Genomic DNA, 24,938 nt, shown 5'->3' with positions numbered 1-24,938 from the left:
ATAGCATATGCCATCTGTTTGTGATTATGAGGGTCTAGGCACTAGGTCATGTCCCCTCAGTGTTTGCTGCACAGTGGGTGACTGGGAGCTTTGAAGGGGGACTCGGTGCTAAACCAGCTGAGCAGCAGATCCCCGCCTATCATGTAGGTGTTTGCATAGTTGAGTGTAATGAATTGCACATACAGTGTTGATGCAGGTGGAGGTACACACTGGTACAGGCAGCAGAGGCAAATTGCAGGGAGTGACTGGCAAGACTCCACTTAAAGGGGTATTCCAGGGTTTCGATATTGATGTCCTATGCTCACGGATCCAGAAAATACAGACACCTTCCATCTGCAATCCGCATGTTTCTCACGCCCATCACTGGAATTTACTATTTTTGTCTGCAATACGAACAAGAATAAGGCTTGTTCTATAATCTGTGGAATGGACACACGGATGCGGACAGCACACGGATGTCCGTTCTTTTTGCAGACCCATAGAAATGAATAGGTCCAACAGGTGCAATCTGCAAAAATGGACACAAAATACGGGCCGGCGCAACCATATAGGCGAACTAGGCATTCGCCTAGGGCATCGGCCTGCTGTGGGCGCCCTGGTGGGCTCCCCCTGACTGGGGCTGCAGCCCTGGGTGACAGGGCGAGCGGCTCTTGAGCCGCCCCCAGCGCCGTTACAGGGGGGCCAGCAGGTGGAGGTCCTTCTTAAATATGGCAGAGCAGGCATCTGCTTACCCTGATGGCAGGTGCCTGCTCTGCCAGTAAATTACCGGAGGAGAGGAGGCGGGCGGTGTTTTAGCCGCTCCCCACTCCTCCCTTGCCCGCCCTCTGTGATGCCGGAATATGACGTCATTCCGGCCCCGGCATACTAAACGGCGCGCTGGAGGACTGAGGAGCTGCACCACACTGGACCCCAGGGAGGTGAGTGCTTAAGTGTTTGACTGAGTGAGTGTCTGCCTGTGTATTTATGTCAGTGAGTGAGTGTATGTATGTCTGTCTTTCTGTCAGTAAATGTATGTGTGTCTGTCATTGAGTGTCTGTGTGTGTATGTCAGTGAGTGTGGATGTCTGTCGGTCAGTAAGTGTCTGTGTGTTTGTCAGTGAGTGTGGATGTCTGTCGGTCAGTAAGTGTCTGTGTGTTTGTCAGTGAGTGTGGATGTCTGTCGGTCAGTAAGTGTCTGTGTGTTTGTCAGTGAGTGTGGATGTCTGTCGGTCAGTAAGTGTCTGTGTGTTTGTCAGTGAGTGTGGATGTCTGTCGGTCAGTAAGTGTCTGTGTGTTTGTCAGTGAGTACATGTGTGTGTTTGTCTGCCAGTGAGTGAGTGTCTGTCAGTGAGTTTCCGTGTGTGTGTGTTTCAGTGGGTAGGTGTATGTCTGTCAGTGTCTGAGTGACATGAGGGGGGGGGCAAAATGGATCTTTGCCTAGGGCGGCAAAAATCCTTGCACCGGCCCTGTAAATGGTCAATGTACTTTCAACAAACTTTGAATACCTGAATAGTACAGGTGAATGTAAGAAAGTTTGCAATATATCTTACCAGAGAAAACTGTCTCTCTTCCTAGATCTCTGGGATATATGGATTTCATTATTATTATTTGAAAGCGCCGTTAATTTGATGGCGCTGTGCATCCAGACGGGGTTTCACAAATATAAAAACACAATAAACAAACTGGTACAGAGGGGTAGAGGACCCTACCCGCTGGAGCTTACAGTCTATAAGGAAAGGGGAGAACCCAGTAGGTGAGGGTATAGGCTGCTCATCTGGCTGTGTGGTGGCAGCATGCTCATTGGAGATTGTAGGATTTCCTGAAGAAGTAGGTTTTCTGGTTACTCTTGAAGGTTTGCATGTTGGGGGAGAGAGTTCCAGAGTAGGGGAGAGGCACATGAAATCTTGTAGTCGATGTGTGAAGAACAGATGAGAGGAGAACAGAGGAGGTCCTGTGAGGATCTGAGATTACGTGTGGGAATGTACTGGGGGAGCAGGTCAGAGATCTAAGGAGAGGGACGGGTTGTGGACGGCTGTTATGTAGTTATAAGTATTTTAAACTGAACTTGCTGGGTGACGGGGAGGCAGAGGAGAAAGGGGGTGAGAGGTGGATTAAACGGGCAGCAGAGTTAAGAATAGATTGGAGGGGAGTGAGAGGGCTGGATGGGAGGCCACTCAGGAGGATGTTGCAGTAGTCCAGGCGGGAGATGACGAGAGCATGCACTAGTATTTTAGTTGACTCGGGTGAGGAAGGCGCGTGTAACGGGGTGCCGACGGCGCACTCGGTCTCCCATCAGCCGCAGACCTGCTGCTTAGCTTCGGGAGCGAGGATCTGTGTTTGACCTTGTTCCCAGGGCAGCTTTGCTAGCTGGGAGGCTCCCTGCTCCTAGGTCTGCCTTGAGCGCCGAGCTGATCACTCGGTGCTCGACTGGTCGGTCTGTTGGTCATGTGATGCTGGCCACGTCACATGACCCTCACTCCCTACTATAAATACAGGCAGCCTGCTGGCCACAGGTTGCCTGTTAATTTTAGGTATCTGATGATTGTTTTGTTCCTGCATACTTACCTGATCCTGTGTTCCCTGACGATTCTCTGCCTGCTCCTCCTGTACTGCACATCTCTCCTGGTATCCTGACCCCGGCTTCCACCTGACGATTCTTTGCGGACTCCTGTTGTACTTCGTTTCTCTCCTGGTATTTGACCTCGGCTTTTCCTGACTATTCTCTGCTCCTTCCTTAGTACTGCGTAGCTCTCTAGGTATTGACCCGGTCCGTTCACGTTCCGTTTTGTCTTGTCTGTCTTCCCAGCACATATCCTAAGTTAGGGACTGCCGTCTAGTTGTCCCCTGTCATTAGGACTTGCGAGGCAAGTAGGCAGGGCCAGGGGTGAGGGTGGAGCACAGTGGTCACTATCCTCCCCCCTGTGTGTAGTGTACGTTACCGTCACAGCGCAAATGTTCTTAAGTTGAAATCAACAGGTGGAGGTGAGGGTTTGGATGTGTGGTTTATAGGACAGGGAAGAATCTAATGTTACCCCTGGGCTGCAGACCTGCGAGACTGGAGGAAGCGTTGAGCTATTAAATGTAATGGACAGGTCATGTAGGGGGGCGGAGTGACATGGGGGAAAGACAATGAATTCTGAATAGGGGCTTTAAATATATTTTTTGACCTTCCCAGACCTTCCTCATGAGCATCAAATTAGGGAAACATGCCAAACCGTCTCCTGGCCCCTCTTCAAGAGCAGCTATAGGGGGACTCAAGCCCATAACCCAAGATGTTAATCAACCACTCATTTTTCAGCAATCCTCACTGTTCCAGCCTTTAAAATGCTGCATCTGTCAGCCAAAAAGTACAATAGGGGATTAGGAAGCACAAGACTGCTAGATGACTTGTCCCTCTGTAAAGTCTCATAGCAAATTTTACATAATTGCTTCTTCCATACCAAAGTATGAAATGTATCTTGTGAAAAGACCACAGATGAATACACACCAGTGAGTTGTGGAGAATATACAAAAGCTGCAGCATCATAACCATCTTTATCAAATTTCCACAACCTATAACCAAAAGTGGCAGATGAAATTTTTTGTGTAAACTTCACCATTAACAGTGTTAGGTTAGCCTCTATAAAATCGGACACTCTTGCCAATATCTCCACCCACAAATATTTAAAGATTCTCACAACCAGCAGATTAGTATCAACTAAGCACAGGTCCAAAGGCAGTGGGTCTAATAGTAAAATTACTTATTTACCCCAGTGGATATTCAGGACTGAATGCGTCCAAAAATAATAGTTAAAAAAGGATCAATAGCGGTAGCAAGGTCTCCAACATAACGAAAGATGGCACATAGAGAAGTATGTTACCTTGTCTCACCAATCAAACAACCAAGGGGCTCAATCGCAATTGCGAAGAGCAGGTAAGACACCAGTGCCAATTTCTAAACAGGATCAGGATCCTACTCCTATAGTGTTCATGGTGTAAAAAACAAATGGGACCTTCAGGCTCATAATAAATTTAAAAAGCCTGAATTAAAAATGGAAACTATCAAATCCATTACCAGTCTTCTAGATCAAGATTTTTTCCATGACTCTTCCATTCGGACTTTATATGGCGCCAAAATCTTCACCAAGATCATGACAGTCTCTAGCTATTTACATTACATCAGCAGAAAATTCTGATAATACCAGATCTGGACAACTTTCTCATCTCAGCTGGCTCAGAACATCTGCTACAATTGTATTTTGAGACAGTCCTGCAGACATTTTCAAATCTGGAATGGCTGGTAAACCTAGAGAAGTTCCACCTAATCACCAGTTGGCAGAAGGTTTTCCTGTTGCAGTAAACTCCGATCCCCTAATGTCATTACTTCCTGCAAACAGGACTCCCTGATGACATCAGTCTCTTACTTTTGCTGTCAATGTAGCAGCCTTCAGAGATAATGACCATCGTAAGTCTCTTGACTTCTTCTATGTTGGCTGTCTCAAGTTTCTCTGGAGAGACAATATGTCTGTCAGCTCACTAAAGGATCAACACATGCAGTCATTTCATCTTACTTACAGTTTGCTGAATTGGTGGGATCATACATAATAGTCCAGGTCACCATTTTCTGTTCACATAATTTACATAAACAGCAACTTTATGATCCAAAATTGGTGTTCGGTGGACAGCTATGGATATGCAGATGTACAATGTACTTTAATAAAAATGTGAGCAGGGCCATGTGCATGGATGGATGCATGTATGAACAGTTAACTAATCATGAGGGTTAATATTGTTTCTTTCAGCAACTCAGGGCCAGTTGCCAAACATCGTATTTACCCCTGTGCTGAGTTTGTGGCATTCACAAAAAAATATACTGTGAGCAAAGGGTTGTGGCCTCCACAGGCACCAGACCTAATAGTGTGCGACAGAATATGGAACTTGTGGTGTTGCAGAAGGTATTCTTGAACATAAGATGGGAACAAATTTGGAGAAACCAATTCCATTATCTCTTATAATGGTAAGTAGGTCATTCTTCAATTATCCCGTAAAAACTTCACAAAAAGAATATAGGGTTCTGTTTTATATAGCCCACGTATAAGACATCTCAATAGCTAAGTCACCTCCATCATACGTTATCGGTGGTCGAATTGTGAAACACTTTGTTGCATATAAGATGTTCTTCCACATCCTGCTTGTGTTCCTTCAGGTGCCTTAGGTACAAAGTTTTCTTTTGAAAGACGATGTTCCTTTCCACCATTGACCCACCAAGGATAGAAAAGGACAGAAACCACTTGGCTGCAAGGATATTAGACCTCACCCTGGAGATCATCTCCTTGATAACTGGAGAGGTGAGAGTCTCACATGACATCACTCTTATCTCTAGTAATAAAACAGGGAAATGTCTGGAATGGTGAAGGATTCTTAGAATCTCTGTAGTGATCGGCGTCTCCCCATACACAGGATTACACAGTAGTGAAGAAGTCGTCTGGTGAGTGTGTGACACCCCGTGTGTCAGGAGGATGGAGCAGGACCCAGAGCCCCATAACCGAGCCTCCACCTCATTTCCTGATACATGAGCAGAAGATCCTAGAACTTACCACCAGGATCACTGAGCTGCTGAGCGGAGTGGTGAGCGCTGCTGGGAATGCTGGGACATTATACAAAAATGCCAAGGGAGGGGTCTAGTAATGACTGTATCCTTGTGTTGTCAGGTTCCTTTAAGGTGTCAGGATGTCGCTGTCTATTTCTCCATGGAGGAGTGGGAGTATTTAGAAGAACACAGGGATCTGTACAAGGACGTCATGATGGAGATTCACCAGTCCCTCACATCACCGGGTAAGAGGAGACCTTCCATGATTGTAGAGGAGAGAACAATTTTGAGAGTCACCTAGATTTACTAATCATTTGAGATTCGTGAATTTCCTGAAATTCCTTTAGGGACTGATTCATACTAATTGGTCTTCAGATGCTATTCTGGTATGAATAAATTCAGTCTGTATTGGAAGTGCCCTGAAAAGTTATATATGACACTCTGAGGTCTCCTAGTACTGTATCCAACCCATTTAAACTCTTTAACTTGAAGACAGCATTAGTAATGTCAAAGTGACAGCAAAATATATGCCTATGGGTAAATGGATGGTAGCCCGCCATAACAAAGCCTGTTTAAAAAATGTGTTTCACTGTCGGATTAATTATACTTTAATTTTAAACAGTACAAAAACTAACCATTCTTGGGGAAAAGTAACAGATTAGAATTTTTTAAAGGAAAATAAAAAAATATATATACATAATGCTCTCTACCAATACATGGTAACTATGATGCAGAAAAGGCTTGTGATAAACTGAATTTTATTTGGAAAAACTGCAATATTTTTTAAATGGTTAATTGGACAGTACAATACACAGCAACTCTGACACAGAAAAACATGTCAGGAGGTGAATTAAGGGATCTACATTGGAGTAATACACATAATAAAAAAATTAAGTAGAATAGCTTTAAATATCGGTGCACCACTCACTGAAAATGGTTGATAGCCTGACTAAATTACAAAGTGACAAGACATTGACTCGTGTCCTGTCCCTAGTTAAAACCTCTCTGTCAGTTAATTAAATATAACTTCATATTGTCTCACTAAGCTCTCCCTGACACTAAACTAATTTATTCTGCATTTAAAGATACATTTTTTTGTCTCTCTGTCATATGTCCTATCACATCAATGTATAACCCCAGAAAACACATGGATTCTCTTCTGTCTAGAAAAGCTACTCCAGTTTTACTACTTCACCCTTCTCCTGGAGTTAGATTGTGACTTTAAAAAATAAAAATAAATTGGGAGTGAAACTTATTAACCACCTCCCGTCCACACGTTGACTATAAACGTCCGGGAGGTGGTTCTCTATCTCTGAAGGGATGTTTCTGAATGTCCATTCAGAGATCGCAGCTGCACGCAAATCGGGTTGCCCGCTGTCAGTGACAGTAGGGCAACCCTTCGAGAAGGCAGGAACAGTTCCCAGGTTCCCCTGCCTTCTAGATCGCTGTATACACAGCGCTCACCGGGCGCTGTGTATACAGAGCAGGAAGCGCTATGCGCTTCCTGTTCCGGCCCGGCAGTCATTTGACGGCCGGGAGAGTGCAGGAGCTGTCGGGTCTTTCACAGACCTCAATCAGCCCTGCACTGAGGCTGTACAGTGCAGTATACTGCTGTACAGCCTCTCTGGGGGGTGTATTTCCCCTGTAACTGGGGCTACTATGTCAGTCCCAGTTACAGGATAAATCAATAGTGAAAAAAAAAAAAAAAGTGAAGTTAAATGTCCCCCAGAGGTCTTGTATAACCTTATGGGGGACGAAAAGTGTAAAATAAAAAAAAGGTTTCACATGTAAAAAAAAAAATAAATTCCCCAAGTAAGGAATAAAAAAAAAACTTTAAAATAGAAAAAAAAATAAAAAATATACATATTTGGTATTGCCGCGTCCGTGACGGTCGGCTCCATAAATATATCAAATGATTTACCCAGTCTGATAAACACCATAAAAAATAAAAACTTTGTAAAAAAATGCAATTTTTGTCACCTCACATCACAAAAAGTGCAACACCAAGTGATCGAAAAGGCATATGTCCCACAAAATAGTACCAATAAAACCGTCACCTCATCCCGCAAAAAATGAGCCCCTACATAAGAAAATCATAAAAAAATATATATATATATAGCTCTCAGAACATGGACACATTAAAACGTCTTTTTCTTTTTTTCAATAATGCTATTATTGTGTAAAACTTAAATAAATAAGAGAAAGTATACATATTAGGTATCGCCACGTCCGTAATGATCTGCTCTATAAAAATGTCACATGACCTAACCCCTCAGGTGAATGATGTAAAAAAAAAAATATAAACTGTGCTAAAACAACCAATTTCTTGGTCACCTTGCCCCATAAAGTGTTATAATGAATGATCAAAAAATCATATGTACCCCAAAATAGTACCAATAAAACTGGCACCTTATCCCCTAGTTTCCAAAATGGGGTCACTTTGGGAGTTTCCACTGTAAGGGTGCATCAGGGGGGCTGCAAATGGGACATGGCATCTAAAAACCAGTTCAGCAAAATCTGCCTTCCAAAAACCATGTGGCGCTCCTTTTCTTCTGTGCTCTGCCGTGTGCCCATATAGCAGTTTATGTTTCAATGGGGTATTTATTGATGAAAGCATAGTAAAAATGTATGACATTTCAATATAGAACAATTCAGGTATTAAACTTGAATATACTTCAAATGAAATAACAGTACATGTTGGCATTCCTATTGCGATATACAATTTATCACAGTCGGTGCAATAAAGACAGGATACAAAACCAGACAGTGAGTTAATGATATACATCTCGACATGTCACTACCAATCATAAAGTAATACAGTAACGTATATCTGAGGAGTGTGGGGATAAAAGCCAAGGTTCCCAGAATTTTTCAAAGGTGGAAAAAGTATCCATCCGAATGGCCGATAATCTTTCATTTAATAAGATCCTGTTGACCCTATCTAATACCGCTTGGTAACTTAGGTCAGGTGACCTCCATTTATAAGCTTAATGTATTCTAGCCGCTAATAATATAAACTGAGATAGCTTAAAGTTGGAGTATCGAAGCCAAGTAGGTTTATCACCTAGTAGGCATAGCTGTAGAGATGTCGGATAGGTACATCCTAGAGTGGAGGATAAAAGATTGCTAATCTTGCTCCAAAATCTCCTAACTACTGGACAAGTCCACCATATGTGGAGCATTGTGCCAATATCTTCACATCCCCTAAAACACCTAGGAGAAACTTCAGGGTAGATATGGTGTAGTCTAGATGGTACCAGGTAGGTTCTGTGTAAAATTTTTATGGAGGTTTCTGCTAATGTTGTTTGCCAAGACCCTTTAGTGAGTGTTTGTGAACGCTGATGCCATCTGGATATGGAGTAACTCTCATTCAAATCCTCCTCCCAGGCCCTCATGTAAGGCAGCTTAGCTCCCTCTTGGGGTGCGTTAAGTATTCCATAAATCTGAGATAATAGGCCTTGTTTACACATTGAGTAGGTAACAAATCGCTCGAACTGGGTAAATTCGATAGACTGGTTATTTGTACAAAGTGATTGCAGGAAGGAGAAAATTTGCCTGGTCAGAAACCTTTCCCGTACAGGGGGGGAGTATTTGTCCTCCAAGTCTGACATAGAAAGCAGTTTACCCCTAGTCAGAAACCTGTAGAGGGAGCACAGCTTGTTGGAAACCCACCAATCCATGGAGAGTGTTTGGATGCCTGGGAGGAAAGCAGGTTACCTACCAAGTATGTTAGCGGTGGTGTTTTGGATTGTAGTGAGTACTTAAATCTGACTGACCTCCATAATATGAGGGAATAGTGTGTTAGTATGGAATTAGTGCAAATGATACCCGGTAATAGAAGGTTGGACCATGTCAGAGCTCTCCAGGTGTATGGGGCTATCAAAGATTGTTCCAATGGGATCCACAGCGGATGTGTTTTAGGGTCTAGGTGAGTTAAGAACAATTGTGCTAGTCTGGCTGCCTTATAATATTTTATAAGATCTGGTACTGAGAGACCTCCTTGGGATTTGTGACGGCACATCGTCGCCCTAGCAATTCGGGGGCGTTTGTTAGCCCAAATGAATTTCATAATGACAGCCTGGAGAGCTCTTAGATCCCTGATAATAACTGGTACTGGGAGTGATCGAAACAGATAAAGGAGTCTGGGGAGGACCACCATTCTGATGATGTTAATCCTACCGACCCAAGACACAGGTAAAGTATTCCAAGACATAAGGTCGGCTTTAAGTTTACGGTATAGTGGGACAAAGTTGGTTTTATAGACCATTTCAATTGAAGTGGGTAATTGTATCCCTAGGTAAGGGATAGGATATGGTGAGGCTTGTGTTGGAACAGGAAGTTATCTAGAATAAGAGATTTCATGTGGGGTTTAATATTACATAATAGGAGCTCTGATTTGGTGTGGTTCATCTTAAGTCCCGACACTAATGAAAAGGCATCCAGCATCTTCATCAGTGAGGGGAGGGATATAACCGGGTTTGTAATAGTCAACAATATATCATCTGCAAAGAGGCTCAATTTATATTCTTTCCCTCCAACCGAGATACCAGTGATATCAGGATGTGACCTTATGTGGGAGGCCAATGGTTCCATAGCAAGTGCAAATAATGCTGGGGATAAGGGGCAACCTTGCCTGGTACCTCTATGGATTTGGATAGGTGAGTAACTAGAGGCAGGTAGTTTGAGGCTGGCCTCAGGTGAGGAATAAAAGGACTGTATAGCAGCTATAAAAGGGCCTCTGAAACCCATAGTGGAGAGCACTTTATGAAGATATTGCCATGTCACAGTGTCGAAGGCCTTCTCTATATCTAGAGCCAGCACCGCCAGGGGAGTGTTAGATCTGTTGGCCTTCTGTATTAAGTTTAAGACTTTCCTGATATTATCCGGGGCTTCCCTCCCAGGTATAAACCCCGTCTGATCCTTATGTATAAGGTCGGGGAGTAGCCTATTAAGCCGGCGTGCTAGAATGGAGGTAAATATTTTGTTGTCTAAATTTAGGAGGGAGATAGGTCTGTAATTGGAAGGTGATAGAGGGTATTTATTTGGTTTGGGCAATACTGTAATTTTAGCCGATAAAAACTCTGGTGGAGGCCTAGAGCCCTGTAGTAGGCCATTACAATACTTAGTGATATGAGGGATTAATGAAGTCGCAAACTTGTTATAATATAGGGCAGAGAATCCGTCAGGACCCGGGGCCTTTCCTATTTTCAGATTCTTGATCGTATATTCTACTTCATCCCCTGAGACTTCCACCCCCAACCCTGCCGCTGCTTCTGGAGTGAGTTTTGGGAGTGGGACTGAAGACAAAAAGTCTTCCCCTGTGGATTCATTGGCCTCCCTAGAGTTGGAATAAAGTTTTTTGTAGAAAGAGTGAAATGTATCGTAAATAAGGTCCGGGTTTGAGGTGGTCTGACCTGAGCTAGTATGGATTTGGAAAACCTGATTGATTCTCTGTCTAGCCTTGAGCTGGCTGGCTAGCATCCTTTCCGGTTTGTTGGCGTACTTGTAGTAATAAGAGGCTGTCCAGCGTAGGGCCTTCTCTGTGTTATTGGAAAGCAGCACATTCATTTGAGCCTTAACATCTTTAATCGCTTTTAGAAGGTAAAGTGAGGGGTTTTGTTGATGTGCTCGAACCAACCTCGTCAATTTAGCCTCTAAAGCAAGTAATGTTGAGTTCCTCTCCTTTTTCAGCTTAGAGGCAATCCCTATTAGTCTTCCTCGCATGTAAGCTTTGTGCGTTAGCCACAACATCATAGGGTCAATATCAGGCGTAGCATTTTCAATAAAGAAGTGTCTCAGATCATCTTGGAGCTGATCATGTACAGCCGGTCGTGTTAGTAAGGATTCATTCAGTCTCCATGAATATGGAATACTGAGTTTGTTTGAGGATAAAATTTCCACTAATACCATATCATGGTCAGACCAAGATGAAATAATGTGCCTGGAATAGGAGATATGAGGAAGGTAATTAGTAGACACCAATATCATGTCAATACGGGTATATACTCTATGAGCAGGGGAGTAATAAGTATAGCTTCTCTGAGAATCAGCTCTCTCCAAGAATCAGCCACTGACAAAGATTCCAGAACTTGTTGAATCTTGGTGGAGTTGGTACGAGAGCGGGGTTGGTTAGGTGGGGAGGAGCGGTCTAGTATGGGGTTATTGACAAAATTGAAGTCTCCGCACCATAGGAGTTTATGATAGGAGAGTGATTCAATAATAAGTCCTATGTCTTGAAAGAAGGCAATGGGGTCTGTTGTTGGAGCATACACATTAACTATACAAAGGGTTTCACCTTTATATGTGCCCACTAATATTTCGTATCTCCCATCAGGATCAGTGATGGTCTGGGTCGGCACAAATGGGAAGGAGTTTTTAAGCAAGGTAATCACCCCCCTACTTTTGGTATGATAGGTAGAAGAAAAATATCTAGTATAGTGTCGGTGAAAAATTTTTGGGTGCGATGTCGGTGTAAAATGTGATTCCTGTAGACATATAACATCTGGTGATTGTTTAAGATATGTGATGAAGGCTGTCTTACGTTTCCTGGGGGAATTGAATCCCCGCACATTATGGGTTAGTAGCTTACACATAAAAAGATCATATAAGGTTGATTACATTCGCATCGACAACGCTGAGAATTACAAAAGCAACAGTGAATGCCCCCATGGATAACTATTGGTTCAAAGAACCTTAATAAAGTGCTTATCAGCACAACATAGTAAACAAAATGGCTGAACCTAACTAGGTCAGCAAATAGAGGTAGGCAAGTGGAAGTAAGACGGCGCCCTAGAGGGGCATACGGCTCAATTCCAATCAGCCTAAGAGGAGTGGGCAGCATGGAAGTCCGAGACGCCGAATCCCTGTAGTGAAGTACAGGTCCAAAGAATCTTCAGGTGATTACTAGATGGAGGGTGAAACTTGTGTCCAGAACTTTAGCCCATTTTCCTGGTAGTGAAGGAATCGTTTCCTGAGCACACGGTCTTAGCTAACCGCCGATCTGGTCGCTCTAGGTGAAGAGGATGGCACCTTGGTCCAGACTCTGGCTGGCCTTTGTGGTCTCGGTGGGGCGGCTGAGGTATCAGGACGTTCAACCGAGATCCCTGTCCACTGCAGAACATCTAGCCCCTCTTCTGGGGTGAAAACTGTATGTGAACGGGAATTCAATTGGAAAGTCAGATTAAAAGGGAAACCCCACCTGTAGCGGATTTGAGCATTTTGCAAAGCAGCCGTTATCGGACGCATTTATCTGCGCTTGCGGAGAGTGGATGGAGCTAAGTCCGCGTATAGGTGGACTGACGAGGGTAAACCTGGCAGTTCTGGTCGGTTGCGTGCAGCCGCTAGCACCTGATCTCTCACTTCAGTGTAGTGAAACTTAAGAACAATGTCCCTTGGCAGGTCTGCTGTTCTGGGTTTACCCAGGGCCCTATGAACCCTGTCCATCCGCAGCTGTGACGGTTCAGCCTGGGGTAAAAGAGCCCCAAATAGCGTAGTCATGGTGGCCTGTAGCTCCTGGAACGATTCAGGGAGGCCTCTGACCCGCAGGTTCCCCCTTCTGGATCTGTTCTCCAGGTCTTCTACTTTAAGTTCCAGGGCTGCTAATTGAGCTGTATGCGAGTTAATGTCCTCCCGGTCGGCGCTAATGGCATCTGTTATATCATCAATGCGGGACTCTAACTCAGAGACCCGGTTCCCCAGGTCCTGTAATTTCTTCTACCGCTTGTGAAAGCTCTGCTTTGAACAGGGAGGCTATGTTCTTATATAAAGTAGCCTGACCTGAATCGGTGAGGTTTTCAATCGGTGGTTGTCCTCCCTCTGAGGATGACGCCGGACTGGCCGGAGGTGAGGAGGGGTCCGCCATGATGGTCTCTCTGGACTGCCGGAACATCTCCGGTAATGTCTGCAACGGAGCAGGGGTATTCGGAATTTTGTTCCTCCCCTTGTTGCGGGTCATCTTCGGTGTCCCCTGCATTCGGTTTTGTGAGCTGGTGGAGCCGTGAAGACGGCGCTATTGTGGGATCTTTCCGGCGAGCGGAGCTCACCAAGCCATGTCTTCTCTGCAAGCCTCGCGCATGCGCCTCCCCATATAGCAGTTTATGACCACATGTGGGGTGTTTCTGTAAACCGTAGAATCTGGGTAATAAATATAGAGTTTTGTTTGGATGTTAACCCTTGATATGTTAAAGAAAAATTTGGATTAAAATGGAAAATCTGCCAAAAAAGTGAAATTTAGGGGGGTATCCACTATGTAAGCCCCACAAAGTGACTTCAGACCTGAACTGGTCCTTAAAAAGTGGGTTTTGGCAATTTTCTTAAAAATTTAAAGAATTGCTTCTAAACTTCTAAGCCTTCTAACGTCCTAAAAAAATAAAATGACATTTCCAAAATGATGCCAACATAAAGTAGACATATGGGGAATGTTAAGTAAAAAATATTTTATGAGGTATCACTTTCTGTTTTAAAAGCAGAGAAATAGAAATGTAGAAATTTTTTAAAATTTTTGGTAAATTTGGGATATTTTCATAAATAAAGGTGAAATATATTGACTCAAATTTATGACTGTCATGAAGTACAATGTGTCATGAGAAAACAATCTCTGAATGGCTTGGATAAGTAAAAGCGTTCCAAAGTTATTACCACATAAAGTGAGATATGTCAGATTTGCAAAATTGGGCCTGGTCAGGAAGGGGGCAAATGGCCCGGATGTGAAGTGGTTAACATAGATAACGACACCCACTTTTCCACCCATATTACAAAACTGGAGTGAGTGGTGTAAAAATGCAAAAAGTCAAAGAATTTAGCGCAAGTGCACGCAGAGTTGCAATTTTTTGTGCAAGCGAGTGCAAATAAAGTAGCGAAGGCCTATTTTGCTAATTTTTGACTCCAGAATTCTGGAGTGAAGGTATGGTAAATCAGGGCCAATGTATTAAGTCACTGTGTGTATTTCCTATTGATCAATGAAGAGGGTGCTTTTCTTACCCCCAAAAAATGTAATAAAATATTATCAAAAAGTCAGACACCCTCCAAAATGATATCAATAAAAACTACAGATTGTCCTGCAAAAAATGAGACCCCACACAGCTCAGTAGATATAACTATAAAAAAAGTTATGGGGGTCAGAATATGGTGATATAAAAATATATATTTTTTCAAAACAAATTGTTTTTTTTTACACTATTTAGACATAAAAAAAACTACACATATGGGGTATCCTTGTAATCGTACTGACCCAGAGAATGAAGGGCATGGGTCAGTGTTGCCGCAAATGAAACGCCGTGGGAACAAAACCCGTAAAATGGTGGAGGAACAGTGATTTTTTTTTTTCCAATTCCACCCCATTAGAAAGTACAACTTATGCTGTCTTTATACGCCACTCTTAGTACACTGTCTTTTCACATCTGTGACAGGTCTGAGAAGGTCTGAAAGATTATCTACGCATTAATGATCTGACAGCCTCTTTCGGTTTCACTTTGTGTGTTGCTGGTGTGTCCACACCTCCTGTTCAGGTGTGGATCATGTGACTATTTAGTCTGACTTTTCCCATCACTCCTTACTTGGGATAGCTTCATTTGGTCTTGGAAGAGCTGGAGTGTGGTTTGTGTTGAAGTCCTGTTCATCCATCATCCTCTGAAGTTAAGTGTTCCGCTTGTTGTGTTTTGTATTCCCCCCTCCCCTGGTTGTTTACTAGGCCTCAGTGAGATGCTAGTTCCTTCACCAGGGAAGGAACGGGTGGTCTCTGCCTTGTCATTATCTTTAGGGCATCTGAGGGTCACCAGGGTTTTTTAGGTTCCTGTGTATGGGTATCTCTACCATCGAGAGGTGCCCATATGGATAGGAGTTAGGGCCAGGAGCAGGGTTTTATAGGTGGTGACCCTTTTCCTTCCCTAGCAGTGAGGCCTAGTGCCTTTCCCCTTTCTTCTTGATTGTCTTTTGGGGTTCTCCCCTACTACATCCGTGACATGTCTATGCACCAAAAAGTGAATTTGTATATTTTAGGTAGAACATACACCAGTTTTCTGGTCAGGGACGTAACTATAATTCACATGGTCACATAGCAAAATTAGACCACCTAGTGTAACAAAATAAAAACAGCAACATATGTAGCAATAATAAAAAAAAGGTATAATAGCATATAATACATACATAATGGCGTATATCAGAAAACCCACATTATAGCACCTGATATAACCCCCTAACCTCTTGGCCTATAGCAAGTGCTATGGCTATAGTTATGCTGATGTTTCTGGTGTTGGTATTGTTACATGTGTCGGACTGCGTAGACCTCACCCACATTTTTGGGAAGGGAGAAAAGTTGCAATTTTTTTTTGCTAAAGTGGGATTTTTTTTATAAGTAAATATTCTTTACGTACTGAAATTGTTCTGTGTCCTGTTTTCTTACATCTATTTACTTTGTTTACTTGCTTACTATTGTCTCAATAAAGATTGATTTATTAATTTAAAATCTGTTAATTTCTCTGTGAAAATATGAAAATTTTGTATCTTTTTGCAGGTAAAGATAGGATGATCGACTCCCATGGACATCTCCATTTATCTTCCTATCATGAAGAAGAAGATAGCAATATCACACAAGCTAATTCAATAACTCCTAATGTACCCTCAGTCCTTCACAGTGGAGATATATCCACCGATACCGCTGGTCACAAGAAACCTTCAGCTAATCAATCACTGATTTTCAAACAAATAACTGGACATAGATGGGGGGAAATATTTTTACGTGGGAAACACTTTAAAAAGAAATCTAATCTTCCTTTGCATGAGAAAAATCACATAGAGAAGGGGACATTTTCATGCGCTGAATGTGGAAAGTATTTTACCAGGAAATTACTTTTAGTTAGACATCAAAGAACTCACAAAGCGGAGAAGCCATATACATGTTCAGAATGTGGGAATTGTTTTATGTGGAAGGGTTCTCTTGAAAAACATCAGAGAAATCACAGAGGGGAGAAGTCTTTTTCATGTTCAGAAGATGGGAGATGCTTTACCCAGAAATCTGATCTTGTGGGACATCTACGACGTCACTCAAGGAAAAGGATATTTTCATGTACAGAATGTGGAAAATGTTTTAACCATGAATCAAAACTTGTGAGACATCTAAGAAGTCACACAGGAGAGAAACCATTTTCATGCTCAGAATGTGGGAAATGTTTTAGCCAGAAAACAGGTCTTGTTAGACATCAGACAACTCACACAGGAGAGAAGCCATTTTCATGTTCTGAATGTGGGAAATCTTTTAGGCAGAAATCATTTCTTGTGGAACATTTAAGAATTCACACAGGAGAGAAGCCGTTTTCATGCTCAGAATGTGGAAGATGTTTTACGCATAAATCAACTCTTCTTCATCACCAGAGTACTCACAAACGAGAGAAGTCGTTTTCATGCTCAGAATGTGGGAAATCTTTTAGTCAGAAATCATTTCTTGTGGAACATATAAGAATTCACACAGGGGAGAAGCCGTTTTCATGCTCAGAATGTGGGAAATGTTTTACCCAGAATTCGAATCTTGCGAAGCATCTACAATGTCACTCAAGGAAAAAGCAGTTTTCTTGTTCAGAATGTGGAAAGTGTTTTATCCACGAATCAAAACTTGTGAGACATCTAAGAACTCACACAGGAGAGAAGCCATTTTCATGCTCAGAATGTGGGAAAAGTTTTACCCAGATGGAGGGTCTTATTAGACATCAGACAACTCACACGGGGGAGAAGCCATTTTTATGTTCTGAATGTGGAAAGTGTTTTAGTCAGAAATCATTTCTTGTGGAACATCTAAGAACTCACACAGGAGAGAAGCCATTTTCATGCTCAGGATGTGGAAAATGTTTTACCCATAAATCAACTCTTATTAATCATCAGAGAACTCATGAACGAGAAAAGGCATTTTCATGTTCACAATGTGGGAAATGTTTCAGCCAGAAATGGGCTCTTGTTAGACATCAGAGAACTCACACAGGGGAAGAACCATTTTCTTGTTCAGAATGTGGGAAACGTTTTAACTGGAAATGGGTTCTTGTTAGGCATCTGAAAAATCACACAAGGGAGAAACCATTATAATGTTCAGATTGTAAAAAAATGTGGCAGATGTGGCAATTCATTGTAGGACCTGCTGCCTAACAATGCCTTCTGATGTATATATTGCAAAGAATACAAGTCACGTGCCCTGTCACCATTAAAGGGCTTGTGTTACCTCGAACATTGGTGGCATATTGCTAGGATATCAATAATAAATAGCACTTTTCTTTGCAAATCCTTAGTGTGGTTAATTAGTTGAACATATTAGCTGGCCAAGTTGCTGGCGGTGCAGTCACTGCTATACCATTTAGTAGAGCTTGCTGCCTTTAGGGAGCTGATGGTGTGTACTCAAACTCACTGGAAGATATCTAGTCATGATTATTTCTCCCAAAAAGCCATCCCTGCCTTGTATTCGGCCTGTTTCTCACACAAGGCATTTATTCCTCTCCTCCTCCACGGACAACCTTCTGTCCCCAACAGCAGCATGGCACAGTGTTGCTCCCACTCCCCCTCCTTCCTATCACATGTGTCAAGTCAAGCGTTGCCATGTAGTGTTGGAGCTGATCGGCCTGGGCGAGAGTAGCTACGCAGGCTGGCAATGTCCAGGAGACTGTCCTTGCATTTCAGACATTCTTACGTGACGAGGGATGCTCTCCTGGGCTTGCAGCGACAGAATGGTCTGCCATTACACCACTTAATCTGCGATATTCCAACTCGCTGGAATTCAAATGATTTTGTCATGCACCAAATGGCCTCAGCAGGAAGCATGTGTTGTTTCGAGATCAGGCACTGGCAGCTCATTAAAAATGTGTGTCAGGTGCAGAAGTCCTATGAAGAGGCCACAAAATTTGTCAGTAGGGACAAATGTGGCATTAACAATCTAATCCCCCTCATATTTATCTTAGAACAGACTCTGATGCTCATGCGAAGAATAACAGCTAGCACATCTTGCTTTCCTCCCTGTAGTTATTGGGGAACCACAAGGAGAGAGTCCAATGAAGGATGAGGAGCTGCCAGTGGAGGATGATGAGGTGAAGGATGAAAATCACGACACCTGATCGTCTTAGTAGGGGGTGGAGCCAGAAAGAACTGGCTCCTCGGGCATGCTAGCCAGAATGGGGACCTATATGCTTGCTTGCTTATGCACCGACATGCATATCATTCACATCATACAGTCTAATGATTACTCGATATCCATGCTTTTAGACCCCCGCTATCAAAGCTAAATGAGGGAATGCTTTTCTCCCCCAAAAGGGAGGCCAAATTACGTTATTACCCAGAAACACTGTGTACACAGCTTGCTGCCGCTTTCGGCAAGCAGATACCTACCACTAGCGTGTCTGACAGGGAGACTCCTGCAGGGTCACCCATCTCCTGCCGCAACAAACAGCAGTAGCCGCCGCAGCAGCCAGTTCATTCTCCTCAACATGATAGAACAGTTTTTTCAGGTGCTGCACCATGCTGAGGCAAATCAGCAAGTGGAGACCTCTTACCTTAGTGTTCAGGTTAAGGCCTACCTGTTCTCTGTCTTCATTCTTGCCCAGCCTCCAGTGTCATCTTAGAGAGGGTTTTTAGCGCTGCAGGCAATGTGGTGCTACCCAAACAGACCAAGTTGTCCTCCTCCAGTGTCCAAAACATCACTTTTGCAAAATAAATCATGTCTGGATTTGAAAGGATTTTCACACTCTTCTGACAGAGGCCAATAAATAGATCTAGCCTCGGTGATGGTGCCCCATCTTGCCACTGTTGTTGTCTGCCTATCATCATCTTCTGTACAGCTGCTGCCACCGCCATCATACCACTACTGTTGTCTGCCTGCCAACATGTACCATAGGGCTGCTGCCAGCACTGCGGCAGCTGCTACTGCTCATTGCCATTTCCCTACTGCCACCACTATTAAAGGCTTTGGGGGCAATATTTTTTTATTATTGCATTATACTTATTTTGAGCTAAAAATAATTTCAACTGGTCTTTATTAACAATAAGGAATCTTTTTTGTGTACAGAGCTGACATGCTTTACTAGCTGCCTATGGATTTTTTGTCTTTTTCGTCATCTGAGGAACAGCAGGACTTCTTATCTCTGCTTTCTCACATTATAAATAGTAATGAGCAACAAAGGCAATATTCGTTTTCGCAATATTTCACAAATTTTTGGCCTAATATTCGCCATAAATTAGCAAATTCTAGAATTCGTGATCTCCAGTCATTATTTTCTTGATTGCGAAAATTGGCAATGTAATATGCGCGTATTGCATGTGCAAAACAGGCGTGGCTCACTTTGCTAGAGGAGCGGCCCCGTGCTGGCAGCGGTCCAGCACTAGAACCAATTCCTCTACCAAGACCACGGCTGCCGGCACACCCACGGCCGCTCATGATCGGCAAAAAATTACAGCCAAAAAAACTATACAAAGAAGATAAAGAGGGACTTTGAGATGACTTTATTGGGTTTGGGACAATGGGGCAAAAATCCAATAAAATAGGGATTCAGAAAAACAGACAGAATTTTTTTTTTTCAAAGACGAAAGACAAAGACACTAATCCCTTACACAGCAGAGTAATTCCAATCACAGCACACAAATCCCTATCACAGCACAGTAATCCCTATCACAGCACAAAAAAACAGACAGAAAATGAAGTGCCGATATTCGCGATAAAAATTCACGATTAGAATATTCGCGATCAACACTAATTATAAATACTCATTAAAGCTCAATCCTTATCTTACTAATAAGAATGTTCCTTAAATAAGTGTTTATGACCTCTTAATAGTTTAGAGATAAGGCTTCTTAGATAGGGCACAAAGTGAAAGTACCATTCACACAACTAGAAAAACAGTTAACCCTTTGTGACAGAACAGCTCCATAGTTTTTATAAAGGCCAATTGAAAATATGATTTTTAGCCAAAAATAAGTTAAATGCCATCAGTAAAAAAAAAATGCCTCCAAAGGTGTACATAGCCTTTAAGGCTACGCTTTCACCGCTACTACTACTACTACCCATACATAGCCAATCTACTGCCTTGTATGTTCCATGCTATGCTGCTTCTGCTGCCACTACTATTGCGGCCACATACCGCTAATACCCTACCTTTTCCACATCCACCCTGTACGTTCTGAACACTTTGTTAATCTGACAATTAACACTTGTGCGTGTTGTGTGGACAGGCATTATGACCCCAACAAGGCATAATTTTTGGACGCTTGGTTCCAACAAGCCACTGTTTTCTTTATCCCATATCACTGTGTGTTTAAACATCATCTGCCACTGATAAGGGAACATTTTTGAAAGCTTTGGAATATGAAAAAGCACGAGACATGTGCTGGCGCAGTGTGTTTTAAAATGAGCTGTTCGTTAATGCCGTCAAATGTGTGTTAACCCATAGCTATATATGTCAGTTTCACTCAGATATGATTTGCAATATATTGTCATTGCATTCAAGAGCTTAGGGAGGGGGAGAGAAAAAGCAAAAATAAACCAATTTTCAGGGCAATTGGAGTCACCCCACCCAGTCACTTTAGTTCAGGTAGCATCCAATCAGGTCCAAACAGAACTTTTTTCCAAAATTCGGTGAACCAGAACTGAATTTAAAAAGGTTCACTCATCTCTAGTGCGTCACTTACAAGAGCAAAGATAGAACCAGGAATGGCCATCCTAATAACATTGTTCAAAGTGTCAGCACCCCCGGTGTTCAGCTCTCTCCAATGCACATGTGCTTGCGCTCCCGCGTCATAACGTGATGACATCACTACATGGCAAAGGGATGTGCTGGTAACTTAGCAACAGCCAAGCCAGCAGCTTTGATTGTAAAGTGCCCCATACTCATATTCAGTGTCTGACTATCCAATGATTCTGAATGACAATCATGGTTCGTGTATAGGGAAGACATGAATAGAAATGGAACAAAATAAAAATCCTTAAGCCAAACAAAATAGTGAAACATTTTTAACCCTTTCTCGACGTGACGTAATAGTACATCACATGTCAGGTATTTAAAGATGGCATCTGCTCTGAAGCACACCCCAGACACCTGGGGATAAAGTCTGCAACTGGCGGTAATGCCGATTGCATACATTTAACCTCTCAGATGCCGTGGTCAAATGTGACCACGGCATCTGAAATGCAAAAAACCCAGAAGCATGCGGTTCCCAGGCAGGAACGCCTCCCCTGGAGATCAGGGAAGGCGTTCCACTGCAGTAATGAGTCAGAGCCTGTACTGGGCTTCTAGGCTATTACTGGTACATTCCAATTCAGGAATTTGAAATATACTGATCTTTGTATAGGGTAATGGATAAAATGCCATTACTTTATATGAATTGCAATCTAATGATTGCATGTTATGGTCCCCTTTGGGACCTAAAAATGTTTTAAAAAATGTAAACAAATATCAAAAAATTGAAATCACCCCCTTTTCCCTAAAATAAAAATAAACAATCAAAAAATCATCATAGACAGCTCCACATCTGAAAATGCCTGTACTATTAAAATACTAAACATGTTATCCCATACAGTGAACGGCGTAACAGGAAAACAAATCAATACGGCCAATTCGCCGTTTTTTTCATCACTTCACCTCCCCAGTATAAAAAGTGATCAAAATGTCACACACATCCCAAAATGGTATCAATAAAAACTACGGATCGTCCCACAAAAAATAGAGCCCTCACACTGCTTCGTAGACATAACTATTAAAAAGTTATGCGGGTCAGAATATGGCGATGAAAAGAATAATTAAGTTGTTTCCAAAGTGTTTTTTTTTTGTTTTATTCAGAAAGATAAAACAAACGTGGTATCGCTGTAATCGCAGTGACCTGGAGAATGAAGGGAACAGGTCAGTTTTATCTCATAGGGAAACCCATAAAGACAAAATCCATAAAACTGTGAAGGAATTGAATTTTTTTCCCAGCTTCCCAATACATCCTATGCAATATTAAATGGTTATGTGGTAGGCAATTAAGAGTGCCGCATTTGTGTGAGGGGAGGCGGGGCGTTCACTATTTAAACCTGGCCCTCCTCCCCCCACTTGTCGGTTTGAACGATTTCGAATCGGCTTGTGGGTTGGTGCCAGAGAAGGGCATGCGTCACTGGAGGATCGGGGGATCGGCTGCGCCGAGGTCGTCGCTACGGTGATTAGGTAGGCAGGGTGGCTTGCACACCCGTCTCGCTATGTATAACATGTGGGGCTGCCGAGCGTGCCGCCGATCCCCAGCTGCGCTGGAGACTGCCCGCACTCCCGATTGCTTCCGGCACCCCGAGACAGGCACCCCGATCCGCTCCAGGCCCTGCGCTAAGCACCCCCGCTCCCACATGCAGCGTCCCCCAGGCAGGCACCCCTCACCTGTGGCTCAGCAGCGACGGGTCACGACGTCCGCTCGCATACCCTGAGCATCGGTCACGCCGGCCGTCGGCTCCGCGACGCAGCGTTATATATCTCACTCCCGTATCAGAACGTTCCGCCGTAGAGGAAAACGCCGTCCGCTCACACAGGGGTCTATTCATTAGCTGCAATCAGTAAGCGGAGGTCCAGCTGCAGGATCAGGGGACGGGAGCCGAAACCTATAGGCGATTAATACGCCGCGGCTTTCCCTGTACAAATAGTCGATAGCGGTGGGCACGGGATGCAATGTTCCACATGGCGGAGCGCAAATCCCTCACAGCCGATCCTGATGCACGTTCTCCTGGTAATTACAATTAGCGAGGCAGTGAAGGTGGACATGCTTATGTGACTTTCAGTCATGTCTAGGAATCCGCTGCAGAATAAACTCGTCTTCTTTACTGCGCCAAACTCAGGCAAGACAAGATAAGCAGATACTCAGACATGTGCACTGTATAACAAGTTATGATTTCAATGGTTAATTCTAACCTAGAAGGGAATCACTGGCTTGCTGCGCTCCAGCAGGTCCTGGCTTGAGAGAGGGCGGGGGATGGTCGACACCTACAGGCCCATACTGGTACTGCAGTCCAGGTGCAGGGCTCCTCTGCTCAGGCACAGTGGCTAGGTACTAAGGCAGGAGTATAAAAAATAAAATAAAAATTTAAATAAAATTTGGAATATGTTCAAGGATCAAATATAAAGAGGGCTTCAAGGAGGGGGGCTGGCCACGTCACTTTGCGCACGCAGCCGGGCCGCGCGTAAGCCCATACGGTCAGTCAGGGGGTTGGTTCGGGCGCAGTCACAATAATCCGGTGGTTAGCTAGGGAGCGGTGGCGTGCGCTCACTCACACGTCTGTCCTTGGTTATTCAGGTCCACAGGTGGTGGGCTAACTTACGATACTGTGGGGTTCGTGGCTGTCATGGCCGCCAGGTGAGTCAGGGGTGGTGCATGCGGGGGCCAACCCCCTCTTTTCTCCTGCATAGGCTTGGGGGACGGGGGATGGTGGACTATTATGTCCAGGCCTCTGGCGCATCTCTTACAGGGTGGCGCCTACAATCGTGGCCTTTGGTGGGGGGGAAAAGAAAAAAAAAAAAAAGAAAAGAAAATAATAATAATGGTATAGATAGGAATGTTGCTTTGCCAGGTCTGTCACGACTACAGACTCCTTATAAAGCCCTGCCACGACTGCAGGCATCAGTCTGTCACGACTACAGACCCGCTCTAAAGCCCTGCCACGACTGCAGGCAACAGTCTGTCACGACTACAGACCCGTTATAAAGCCTTGCCACGACTGCAGGCATCAGTCTGTCACGACTACAGACCCGTTATAAAGCCCTGCCACGACTGCAGGCATCAGTCTGTCACGACTACAGACTCGTTATAAAGTCCTGCCACGACTGCAGGCAACAGTCTGTCACGACTACAGACTCGTTATAAAGTCCTGCCACGACTGCACGCATCAGTCTGTCACGACTACAGACTCGTTATAAAGTCCTGCCACGACTGCAGGCATCAGTCTGTCACGACTACAGACTCGTTATAAAGTCCTGCCACGACTGCAGGCGTCAGTCTGTCACGACTACAGACCCGCTCTAAAGCCCTGCCACGACTGCAGGCGTCAGTCTGTCACGACTACAGACCCGCTCTAAAGCCCTGCCACGACTGCAGGCACAAATCCGTTACGACTACAGACTCATTATTAAGACCGGCCACGACTGCAGGCATTAGTCTCATGTCAACAGACTCATGAGGTAATACTACCACGTCTACAGGCGATGGTCCGTTACCGCTACTCTCGATGTAGGGTCCCCTCACGACTACAGGGGCTAGTCGGTCACATCCACAGACTCGGTCGCACTCCCGTTAACTACAGGCACTGGGGGGGCATCTACGGGTAGTTGTGTCACGACTACGCACGTGGGTCAGCCACGGCCTGGGAGGTCAGCCTTCACGGTCACAGGTAGGTCCAGTTAGGCTTCAGTCTCCCAGCG

The 24,938-nt window shown here is 43.8% G+C and overlaps 1 protein-coding gene across 1 annotated transcript in view; it reads left to right on the top strand.

Moving 5' to 3' along the window:
• The window catches only part of LOC120999384 (gastrula zinc finger protein XlCGF57.1-like), a 32,597-nt gene extending 14,809 nt beyond the window's left edge, over positions 1-17,788 (top strand). The window contains exons 2-3 of the mRNA XM_040430253.1: positions 5,669-5,792; positions 16,058-17,788. Of these exons, the coding sequence (XP_040286187.1) occupies positions 5,708-5,792; positions 16,058-17,616 (1,644 nt within the window). The 5' untranslated portion in view covers positions 5,669-5,707 and the 3' untranslated portion in view covers positions 17,617-17,788. The remainder of the gene's footprint in view (positions 1-5,668; positions 5,793-16,057) is intronic.
• Positions 17,789-24,938: the final 7,150 nt, after the last annotated feature.

This window comes from Bufo bufo, chromosome 4, assembly GCF_905171765.1.
Source record: "Bufo bufo chromosome 4, aBufBuf1.1, whole genome shotgun sequence".
Lineage (NCBI taxonomy): Eukaryota > Metazoa > Chordata > Amphibia > Anura > Bufonidae > Bufo > Bufo bufo.
The sequence above is the reverse complement of the archived record's forward strand: the minus strand, read 5'-3'. Positions and strand labels throughout refer to the sequence as shown.